The 11,931-nt window shown below is 40.7% G+C and overlaps 2 protein-coding genes across 7 annotated transcripts; one reads left to right on the forward strand and one right to left on the reverse strand.

Annotated features, from left to right (window-relative positions):
* Positions 1–131: 131 nt before the first annotated feature.
* Positions 132–8,937, forward strand: LOC102719400. Of its 6 annotated transcripts, none has more exons than XR_005812041.1 (3): positions 239–480; positions 572–730; positions 822–1,077. XR_005812041.1 is itself a non-coding variant. In XM_040525065.1 (3 exons), exons 2-3 carry the CDS (start codon positions 595–597, stop codon positions 2,301–2,303), a joined length of 1,296 nt encoding a protein of 431 aa, XP_040380999.1. In that variant the 5' UTR covers positions 239–480; positions 572–594; the 3' UTR covers positions 2,304–2,583. The 6 variants fall into 6 exon arrangements, 3 of the variants coding, with proteins under 3 accessions (XP_015694293.2, XP_040380999.1, XP_040381000.1); XM_040525065.1 differs by lacking the exon at positions 822–1,077 and adding an exon at positions 1,088–2,583 and having other exon boundaries at positions 572–674; XM_040525066.1 differs by lacking the exon at positions 822–1,077 and adding an exon at positions 1,088–2,583 and having other exon boundaries at positions 605–674.
* LOC102704893 (SKP1-like protein 5) lies at positions 2,631–3,559 on the reverse strand. Its single transcript, XM_006655650.3, has one exon. It carries the CDS (start codon positions 3,481–3,483, stop codon positions 3,007–3,009), a length of 477 nt encoding a protein of 158 aa, XP_006655713.2. The 5' UTR covers positions 3,484–3,559; the 3' UTR covers positions 2,631–3,006.
* Positions 8,938–11,931: the final 2,994 nt, after the last annotated feature.

The following is an 11,931-nucleotide window of genomic DNA, read 5'->3' on the forward strand; positions in this document are numbered from 1 at the left end:
CTCTCCTGCTCGTTTTATGGGCTTCAACCGTGGGCCCAGTATGGGCTTTCTTAACGGGCCGAAGAAGCAATGACGGCCCAGTTGATTGGTTGGGCTTTCGTTCCTTCCATTCCATCCATCCCAACCGCCGCGTCGCTTGGCTTCTCCTCCTCGCCTCCGCCGCCGCCTCCTCGGTCTCCTCGCCGGCGCATCTCAACCCGGAAGTAAAGCCGCTGGTAAGTGCGCGGTAAAGGGGCATGGACGGCCGCCGCCGCAAGAGGCAGCGGCAGCGACAGCAGCAGCAGCCCGGGCCCTCGCCGCCAACGGAGCTCACCACTCTCGGCCGCAGGTCCGTGCCCTAACCATGATTGGTTGATTGGTTTTATGCATTTCTGTTTCACTTTTTGTTGCCTCGAATTTACTGAGTGGACGCGGATCTAATCCTCCCGAGGCGAGGAAGAACCCATGGTGTAATTTCGTCTCGCGATGACACGAACGAGGGTGAGCTGACCAGTGCTCGCTTGTTCTATGATCAATTGCGAAACTATTGGTCTAGTGGGCGAAAATTAATTAGTTGCTGTCCAAATTTTAGATACAATTTAACATGGTCTCGGCATGATTCTAGTTGACTGCCGGTACCTGTCATTCTTGAATGGTGGTGGTCATGCCAATCTACAAAGGGGGTTGCAGAAGGGGTGAGCCGATTAATGAATTGATCAAATGTTCGTTTAAAGCATTTCCAGTTATTGAGGTGAATTGCCGCGTGCTCATGTTGTCCAAATAATATTTCCGTCGCTTTTGGTGATATTTGTTCTGAGGGAGCTCTACAAAATACTTACTAGATTGGGCACTCAAAAGAGATTACAACCGCTGCTGTTGCAGCTGTACGGGGGTGATCAAGAATATCATAGATATCAATGTTGTAGGTGGCTTCTGGTGTAGCTTATTTTGGTTGACATCTAGGATGTTGGTGCACATTTTATCCTGGGAATGGTTACAATTAAATGAAATGGGGCATAATTCTTTGTAATATGCCACTCCATTTCTAAGTCTTGGTAATATGCCACGTTCGCTGGTGCAGCCGTCTTGAATTTTCTTTGTTTGATAGGGAAATTGCTGTTGAGGAAAGGCCATTAAAGACAACCTGCCACACATCGGTCCCCACATCACCTGCCTTGTGTGAACCCCATGTTTGGCAAGATCTCATGGACAGCCTTCTTCACCAAATCATTACTTTTCTTAGCTCATTCCAGGACTTGGTTGCTTTTAGCGGCACTTGCTACTCTTGGCGGACTGCACTCTCCTCCTTCCCATCTACATATACTTTTACCTTCCCACCTCTCCACCTCAAACCAGATATCCCTGATATCCATACCTATTCCAGGAATTTCAAATACAGTCTTTTATCTTGTCGTAAATGGAAACTTGGTGATCCATCCAAGAGAAACATATCCCTTTGCTGTTCAGCTCCACAAAATACTCCAAATCGCATGCGTTATTTGGGCTGCTCATATGGGTACCTCATCTTCTCATATCGTAAGAACTGCCTCCTTGTTGATGTGTACAATGGCACTAAGATGAAGCCTCCCATACTCCAATTCCTAAGCAACAAGGATATCTACTATGGCATCCTTACAGCTCCACTTAATTCACCGAACTCGCATCTCCTACTTTGTTCGAAATCCTCCATATTCTTTTGGCAGGTTGGAACAAACTCTTGGTCAGAGCACCCTTTTTGTGGTGATCGCATTCTTCAGATTGTGCTCTTCAAAGGTGAGATGTTTGCCATGGACTTCCATCACAGGCTCCATACCGTGCGCTTTGCACCTCAGTTCAGCATGCAGGAACTAGGGGTTTTGTGGGCAGAAGAAATGTTAGTGGGTGTACATTTTAAGCCATGGCTGGTGATCTGCGGTGACATGCTTCTCATGCTTGACCTCTCAGTGGGCACTCACCAATTACATGGCTTCGCTGGCACCTTTCAAGTCTTTCGTCTTGACTTTTCTGCGGAGACAGCCAAGTGGATGAAGATGGCAAAGATGGAAAATCAGGCTCTCTTTGTCAGCTTTGATAGGAGGAACCCTACTTTTTCTTGCATGAGACCTGAAAGATGGGGTGGGAAGAGTAACTACATTTATGTTGCGAAACCATCTGACGATTCTGATGAACCGTGGACCGCCGTCGAGCTTGGTCAGCCAGTTCCCAGTACAACAGACTTTGTTCCAAACCATCATACCATCCTACGAAGGGAACCCAATGGCCACTGCAATCAACTAGAGCACCTCTGGGTGCTCCGCAGTTCGACTTACGGTGTTGGCCAGTGATCTATCATCTCTATTTTGTGGTCGCCATGCTTTGGCGTTGTACGAGCCATATCCATACTGCCCGTGGCTCTGTACCTGTGATGGTTTCTTTTGCAAACGTGCATTGAAGTTGTGATGCCAAATCAGTCGATATGATATGCCTAGTTTTTACTTGTCCGTGTGAATGCATGCTTGGTGTTACATTATCGTTGATTGTGTTGTGTGACTCCACAAGACCCTTCAAACTCAGGTGTATATACATGCTGTTTCATGAATGACTAAAGTACATTGAGGGAAATCTGCATTATTGAATCACCGTATGCTACCCAGTAGTAAAACCGTACAGAGAGCAGTGTATGAGATTAATTGTTGATTGCTTTTTATGAGATGATTGCTAGCTATATATATATAGTATATCTTGACATCTTTGACAATGCAGGAGCTGCATTTTCGTTAATGAAGGTGTTTGAGGTTTGAGCAACTGAAGAAACTTTTGCAAGGTAAAGCAATGCATATACTCGTATATGCGAGCAATAACTAATTAAGCATAAACCAAACCATACTAAACAAAATTTGTTCCCAATAATTACACTTATTAATACCTAGCTAGTAATAACTAGTAGTAGGAGTAATTAACAATCTAGGAGTAATTAGCAATCACATCACATGTGACATAGGAGTAGTAGACTAGCTAATTAAGTAGGAGTAGATGTGTGTAGCTGGGCTACTGGAAGGCCCATTCGTGCTCTTTAATGATCGCCTGCTCCTCCTCCGGCGTGAAATCGTTGACGATGCGGAACAGCTTCCTTATCTGCTCCGGCGACTTGCCCCTGATGTGATCCGCCGTGCGCCGGATGGCCAGGCCGATCAGCCCGTCCACGCACATGAAGTTGGCCGCCGTCAGCAGCGCGTGCAGCATGTCCATGCCCACGTCGATGAACTCGGCGTCGAACCTCTCCAGCTCCTCCGCCGCCGCCTCGTCGCCGGCGCCAGCGCCGGCGTGCCTGGTGCAGTACTCGACGACCTTGGCGAGCGGCTTGGCGGCGACGTTGGGGAGGACGACGCCGGCGGGGTCGACGCAGTCATCCTCGATCATGTGGCGCAGGATCTGCGACAGGCTCGCCGCCGCCTCCGACACCTCGAAGCGCTCCCCGTCGGAGCTGATCAACGTGATCATCTTCTTGCTGCTGTCTCCTTCCATTGATGATCTATCGAATCGAAACGAAACGAAGATGCTAGCTGATCGCGATCGATTTCTTGATCTTGATTGAGTTGAAGATTTTGATTTGGTTGATTGGAGATCAGGTGTCATGTCTGTATTTATTGCGTGATGAATCGATCAGCTGCTAATCGGAAACGGATTCGATGAGATGAATTCGATTCTGAAAACCGCGCGTGGATGGATAAATTCGAACTGAAACCGAGAGGGGTTTCCTGGTGTAAATTCGAACTGAAACAGTGCTGTTTCTGTATAATTGGTAACCGTTGGATTAGAGTTGTGCGGTTTGGATTCGGAGATGGATAATTTTCAGAAAGATACTTTATATATCTTATCTTATACAAGGCTGCACGCACGTAAAACGGAGCGACTCATTAACCCAAAATAATTAGTTACTTATTAGCTTAAAAAACTTAAAAATAAATTAATAATATTTTAAAGTAACTCTAATATATATATTTTCAAAAATTAAAAAATATTATTTAACGGTTTAGGAAGCATGCACACAATAAAATGATAGAGTGTGAGTTAGGAACTTGCTTGTTCAAACATAGCCGGTTAAGAGCATCTCCAACAACTTCTCTAAATTCAACTGCTAAATGTCTATTTGGCTACTCCTATTTTATTTGTCAAGTTAAATTCATTTTTCGCTCGAACAGTCTCTTTATCCATCTTCTCTATTCCGAGTCTATGACATCAAGACCCCACGTGTCAGCCTCTATAGCCATTATTCCTCCTCTTTCTCTCCATTTTCTCTCTCCCTCTTGTGGCGTAGCTGCGGTGGTAGTGGACGGCGACGGCATAAGGGGAGGCAACAGGTGGCGGGGATGGCGCGGCAGCTGCCGGCGTTCGTGCGCAGGGACGACGCGATGGCGTGGGCGGCGCCGGCGACAGGGGACGGCGTTTGGCTAGGGGGACAGACACGATGCACTGCAGCACGAGGAGAGAGATGTGGTGGGAGGGGGAGTGGTAGGGCCCACGAATAGCCAGCCAAACAGATTCTCCATGTTTGGCTAGTGAGGGATGTGATTTGGCCATCCAGATGGCTTGGTTAACTGGATGGAGAGACTGTTGGAGGGTATTTTCTTTTCATACTTGTTAAAATTTAACTTGGCCAACCATTTGGCAATTCTATTGGAGTTGCTCTAAGATGTTTAGAGTTTAATTCTGAATAGAGAAAAAACCACCATCTCTAGCAACATCACCGGTCTCAATCTAAGGCAACACGACAAAGTAGCTATCACCCTAGCTTATGCTTATGTTTATAAGTCAAAATTTGAATTTTTTACCTTAAATTTAGGGTTGATTTTGTAGTTTTTTCATTGAAGTTTATTTTTCAGTTTTGGCTTTTAGATTGATAATAATACGTATATAAAAATTTTATTCACAAATTATTTTTCATTTGTAAATATGTTGTTTAGTATTTTTCATTAAAAAATCCAAACAATCACCCCATATATCTGCCTTCACCTATGGAGATCAGCATCCAAATGTAGGCTACCTAAAACTACCTATAGTCAAAGTTTATTAAAATGCACTAGAATGCATTTTAAAGCACTTTAGATACCTAAATATCTAAAGCTACTTATAGTCGAAGTTTTTAATTTTTGCTTATATCCTTATTTAAAACAACAAGAATTATGGAATCGGACTGAGCAGGTCAATGTGGATCATCATTTCACCTATCTGGAACTGTTTTACAATTATACATATTCTTGTCCAACAATTTTTACCTTACAGTCTTTTAGAAAACTTTAATCATAAATAGACCCTTAAAAAGCTTCAACCAAAAATAGACTTTTTTGCTTGACGACAAGGCCCATTGTCTCAGTGCCGAGGTCCAATGTCTCGGCGCCAAAGATGATGGTGCCAACAACCTTGACCCTCGGGATGGCTGAGTCATTGACAGGGAGAAGGACGGCGGCAACAACATTCGTGCTAAGGGCCTATTTACAAAAAGGTCTAAAAAAAACTTATACGTAAGAAAAAATATTTACAAAGATGTTCTCGGTATTGAAAAAATGTATTATTTAGTAGTTTATTAAGAGTGTGCGTAAAAACAAGCAAAAAGCTGAGAAAAATCCATGTAAGAACGCAGCCCTGGTATGCAGCTTAGCCTAGTTGTTTCACAATTTACATTACTAGACAAACTTTAATGGCCAGTAAACATTTCTGAGTACAAATTAAAATTACAAGAAAAAACGTTGGCAACAGGCCAGTGATCCAGCCAGTATCGGGGCTATTTGGTAACATGGGCTGGGCCCAAAGCTTCAATTCCAGCAAGGAAGTTCCAATTGTTGGTTATTTGGGCTAGCCCAAAAGATCCAGGTCTGCAGCATTTGTAATCATCTGTCTTCAAGTAGCAGACAAGCCTCCTGTTCTACATCCATCCTTTCACTTTCATCCTCTTTTTTTTAAAAAAAAATCACAAACAAATCACTGAGCACTAGTGCTAGTCTCTGCTATATTAACCCACTATGATGGCTGTGCTGTCCTTTTTATTGGCAGTAATCAGTAGTACATGTATATCCACTCTACAATAGACAAGTTTGTCTCTTTGAGCTTTCTTAATCTTGCCATCCAGACAGCTTCACAAACCTAATCATTTGATGTTCACCACCTGTTCTTGCTTCCCCAACTCTACTGCTACAGTGTTACCTGTAAGCAACATGACCTCAAAATGATTCTTCACTATCCATGTTTTGCACTCCATGTGGACAAAATCTCACATACAAGAAAAAAAAGGAGGTATTCTTGCAGCCAAACATGTGTGTAGTTTCTCTCAGACCACATGCCTAGTTCACCAGCCTCAAATTTCAAAGTCACACTTTTAAAAAAAGAATTATGCCTCCAAAGTAAAATGTAAGAATCTACAACTCTTATCTTCTTTTACATGTGGATGTGATCACTTTGAACCCTTTTTTGGGTCAAAAATGACTTGATGCTCACCTAGTTGCCAATATGGAAAACCAAGCTGCATACCTAGCCGGCCAGTTGCCGTTTAACAATGACTGGAATAAAGCTCATCAGCATCAACTTTTGTCCTTTTATTTCACCTTTAATTTTCTCTCCAGCATGCCCCATCATTTGTAGCCCTGAGAGGCCTCAACATCTTTGATGGTGTTGCAACATTTGCTTCAAGTGAGAAAGAAAGAGATTGCATCGATGGATAGCACACATCCACAGCAATGACAAACAGTGCAAGTGTTCATATGGAACAAGACTGGACTTGAGACTTTGAAGTTAACCTTGTGGCCTTCATTGGCTTTGGGTTGCCAATACTGGCCCAGGGGTTCTACACTTCTACTATACTTCCAGACCCTGCCAACTGAATGTGACCAGAAGATGCTGCAGGCCAGAGCTGAATGTCGTCATGAATTGGACAAGTTTTGAATTTTTCATGGAAAAGATTGTGAGTATTGACCAAGTTGTGTGTATTTGTGTACACCCGGTCCAAATTCAAGTCTAGTCTGCGCCTGGGTTTTTCATCATATTTGACTAAGGCCTTGTTTAGATTGCAAAAAGATTTTGCAAAAACATCACGTCAAAACTTTAAACACACATTTGAAGTATTAAACATAGTCTAATTATAAAATAAATTTCAGTTTCCGCTTGGAAACCACGAGACGAATCTTTTGAGCCTAATTAATCCGTCATTAGCGCATGTTGGTTACTGTAGTACTTATGGCTAATCACATACTAATTAGGCTTAAAAGATTGTCTCACGATTTTTCACATAACTGTGCAATTAGTTTTTCATTTTGTCTACGTTTAATACTCTATTTAGGTGTTCAAAGATTCGATATGATGTTTTTAGGTGAAAATTTTTAGGAACTAAACAGCCCCTAAGATGAAAATGGAGGGTGCCGCTTTTATGTTTAGGGTCAACCAGGTCTAGAACTGAATTAAATATTGTGCATGGTAATTGGTAAGTTGGAACTATAAGATCAGTGCATCCAAAATCCCTGGTTATCTTCCAACCACATGAAGAAACAATTACTAGTTATAATGGATAAAATCTATAGGTGAAATCCAGCAAGGAAAACATAAAGATTCCTAAATTGCAACATGACATGCAGGTCACTGTTGTGTCAAAAAACGGTGGTGAATTTTTTTTTAAAAAAAAAAACATGTAGAGATTTAATTTGTTTGCAGTGAGAACTGTGGTCTCTGAGTCTCCACAACACACACACACAAAAAAGAGAGTAGATTTTGCATCGCACACAGGAAAAACCGAAAATGATGTGAGGAGGAGTAGATGAGACGGGTTGGAATTTGGAAGATGCGAAAGGATCGCATAATTTCATACCTAGACACTTAAAAGACTTCTACTATGTGCACTTGTCACCTCAACTTTAATTTTCTTTCCTCCTTTCTTTCTTTTTCTCTTTTCTTATCTAGATTGCAGAGAAATTTCTGGCTGCTGCTAACTGCTGCTTACATAATCTATCTTGGCTCAAATAAATGGATTTGTTGTCCTGTCCTTTTTTCTTTATGACACCTGCACTTCTAGATACAAGATGTCATGTGTAAGTTCTCTTATTGTTCACACTGAAAGCTACCATCATGAACAAATCTTTTTGGTAACCTCCAATATCCCCCCAAAAGAAAAACCATGTTGTACATATTAAAATTTTATGAACTGTTATTGTTTGGACAGAAAAAGATTTTATTTTTATTTTTGCAGCCCCAGCAAAAGATTGCAACTAGAAGTCAGTATAACAGAAAAACAAATGAATTTGAGTTTTCACAGGCCTTTGGGTCGTTTCCATCTTCAAAGTTTATGTATTGCCTAGCTAGAAGATTGGCAGCTGTAATGCACCAGTAACTTTGCTGCATCTTTGTTAATTGTTTCTACAGCACCTCAGAATTCTTGGGACATACTCATGCTGTCTGTTTACTGCTCCTACACCAACTTTGGCACTAAAGGAAGGAAGGAGTAGGGATTAGGAGTTCTGTGGCCTTGTGTCATGTCCACCAATATGTCTACATTATCCAGCCATTGTTGGCTGTCATGGGTACACAAATCGTATGCATCAAGTGACAGCAGATTTCAGTTAGTGCTCAAGATAGGTGTCATATGTAACTTCAAACCTAGGCTTTTTGGACACTTTGCATTCACATGACTTGTTCTTGACTCCATACCTGAAAGTTGAAACTAGCACAATCCAATTAAACAGTTTCTCTGAAAGTTTTTCCAAAATAATATAATTGTTTGTATGGATAGATCTGCAGAAACCTCCTGGTCTTCAGAGATTTGCAGGGTCTCCCCAATTTCAGCAACAGTTAAACGATGGAGAAGGAATGAGTTCATCTTCCACTATTGTTTTTGTATTTATTTGTGTATCTTTTTTTGCCGTTCAAAAAGAGTTGGCGCGCTCGCTTTGATTATGCTGTCCTTTGATTTTATTTCTTATTAATTATTTTGCTCGTGTTGGTGATGACTTTTTTGCGATACTAGCATAAGCTTATACTACTAGTTTGGATTGATTAATCAAAAGGAAATCATAAAGCAATCTGAGCATGGCTGAACTTTTGAATCAGAGCAGTTGTACTACCTTTGTTCTCAAGGTGTGTGCTGCTACTTGTTATTGTCCTTAATCAATTGTATTATTATCACACTCCTTTTTTCTTACCATCTGAAGTCTGAACATGATCTGAAACCCCCTTTTTAGATAATATCATGATCTGAAACTGTTGGCCAGAGCATTGACAAACCGGAGAATTTGGCCTCAGCTGCTGCTGCTGCTGCTGATCCTGAGTGAACTTGTTTCTAAACTACAATTCTGAACTGAACCTGAGGCAGGAATCTTGCCGGCTCAAGTTCCATCATTCTTCCTGAAGAAACAACAAGCAAGCAGAGGGCTTGATGCAGATAAGAAAACATGGATGTTTGGTTGGGTTAGGGCATCTTGATTAGTTAATCTGACATGAATGACTCCAAAAACATCAGTTTGTTGTCTAGTGCAGAAATTGCGCCGGTCAACTCCTTAATACATCCATATCTTGCCTTCCATCGCTTTAATCCAACCGGCGATCAGAGAACGGCTATTAGCAACTTGCATTAGTTAGCTGGCCAGTACCAGTAAACAAGAATTGCAGCGATGAGTAAAGTAATCAGAATGGCAGGTGAGGATGAGAAGAGGGCAGAGGGATGGATGAAGCAAGAAAAGACGAGGTGATTGTGAATGAATGATTAAACAACAAGAAGACAGAGGAGAGGCAAACCCGGCATGTTATGTATAGTTCCTCCTGCAACGGTAGCTTTTCCCGCCTTTTAAGCGACGTTTACTTCTACAGCTCACTCACTCTATGACAAGCACATGTACATGCTACTTATCTACTCCTACGTGATAGTAGTATCTACTACGTTTGTTACCTAACGGTGAGTTTGAGCAGTAACGGCTACAATAAGCAAGAACAAACCAACACTCAGAAGGAGTTCCTCATCTTTTCAGCCTACCAGATAATAAATTGAGAACTACCAAACGGTATATTTTTTATAAAAACTTTCTTTAACATTTTCAAATCAAATTTCAACTTTATGGTAAAGAGTTCGGACATGATAATATCAATACAAATACTTGTATGCATTTTTATGTTATGTAGCATAGACTAAGATGTTAAATTGATTAAATTCAGTTTCTTAGCATATGCTTGGCTCTGGAATAATTGAAATCATGATAATAAGTGTAGAAGTATCTATATTATGGTACATAATTTAAATTATATTGGAAGTGTTTATATTTTAAAACGGATGAAATAACAGCTAAGCTGATCACAAATACTCTCCGTTTTAGATATTGATACAGGTTAAATTTATGCACATCTGCGTTTGAGACGTGCAATTTTTGCTTGACTGACGTACAAGAAGGGATCAAGGGAAGAGGAGAAAAACGTTGGGGGAGGAGACGACAATGGCATGGCAGCAAGTGCCAGCGTGGTGGTCAAAGAAGACTTTGCTTGCAACGGTAAGAAAGAAGAGCTTGTCTGTTTCTTCTGAACTTGCAAAAAAATTCTTACTGTACAGTAGAGAGAGAGAGGATGGGGTTGTTGCACTAGTGCAGGAGATGACACTGGGGCCCTGCACCTCTGCCTGCACATGTGCAATCATGATGCAGCCTCACCAGGGCCATCTCTATACCTCTATCTCAATACTTTTATCAAGAAAAAAAATCTCCCTATTTCAAATATATCAATTTTAGTGTTCCAAATTTATACCAAAACATCTAAATATTGTATCAAGAATAAATTCTCTCTATTCCAATCTAATTACAATGAGGCCTATTTAATATCCATGTAAAACTCCATAAACTATTATATTTTACGACAGAGATAACATAAGCGTGTAGGGTCATTTTACATATTTTTCAAAAATAAAAATAAAAAAGAATATTTGCTCTGATCTTTTTTTTCATTCTAAGAAAATTTACCACTTGTGAGGGGCAGGTCAGGTAAGGTGATGAGAGGAAAACAGGCAGGGGTGCAACCCACAGAAATCATGGGTTACCTACTACAGCCCAGTGGCAAGGCAGGGCACATTAGGAAAACCAAACAGGGGCAGCACAAGCCTCCCTCATCATCATGCCCACCCCATGCTGCTTGCCTCCCTGTCTCCCAAGATGTCAATATGCCATGCCACCACCACATAAATATCTACTGGTACTACTAACATGAGTAGGTTAACCAACCTTACCATCATAAACTCAACATCAAAGACATGGTTGTAAATGCTTCTTCTGTAAAGCTAATATTTGACTATTTGGTTTTAGTTGGAATGACAGATATGAGTTTTAAGGCTTATCTGGCTTAGAGAAATTGTAACTCAGCAGGAATAGGAAAAGTGTATGAATATGAACGTGTGCCCACACCAATCGAGATTTTTTTAAAAAAAGATTTGAGTCGATGCAATTTTTTTATGTTCTCTCTATAATTTGTATCAAAGAAATTTTTTTATTGATTTTCATTTTATTTTTACAAACCAAATAGCTTTCAAAGAAATTAATCCTTAAAATTTTAAATCATTTTGAATTCCTCCAAACCAAATAAACCATTGGTTAAAGGGGCTATTTGGAATGTAGTCACACAAGAATTTGTACGCGCGACTTTAGCTTCCAACTGTACGAATTCCTTGTATATATCTTTGTTTTACTTTTATTTACATATACAGTTGAGATTTATATATGTAAAAAATATGAAAATTTTATTTTCAAAAACAAAATGCTGATACATCATCGATCGTTTTCTTCATTTGAGAAAAGGGGAAAAGATAACCATCTTGCCTCCCTGGCTTATAATTTAGTCACTTGCCATCAATAACTGTCTTATTGGGTAGGAAAAAGTCGCACTTATGGACCCCCAAATCACAATTAATCTTCTCTAATACGCTTCTAAAAACTTTGCTCTTCACGCATCCAAAGTCTACCACTT

Source organism: Oryza brachyantha, chromosome 6 (assembly GCF_000231095.2).
Source record: "Oryza brachyantha chromosome 6, ObraRS2, whole genome shotgun sequence".
NCBI classification, from domain to species: Eukaryota; Viridiplantae; Streptophyta; class Magnoliopsida; order Poales; family Poaceae; genus Oryza; species Oryza brachyantha.

What these genes read in the sequence shown, in the direction of transcription:
- LOC102719400 (XM_015838807.2), top strand. Translation starts at nt 237, where the DNA reads ATGGACGGCCGCCGCCGCAAGAGGCAGCGGCAGCGACAGCAGCAGCAG. An exon ending in CTCACCACTCTCGGCCGCAG is followed by an intron (nt 329 to 1,087) that starts GTCCGTGCCCTA and finishes TTTGTTTGATAG; the next exon opens with GGAAATTGCTGTTGAGGAAA.
- LOC102704893 (XM_006655650.3), bottom strand. Translation starts at nt 3,483, where the DNA reads ATGGAAGGAGACAGCAGCAAGAAGATGATCACGTTGATCAGCTCCGAC.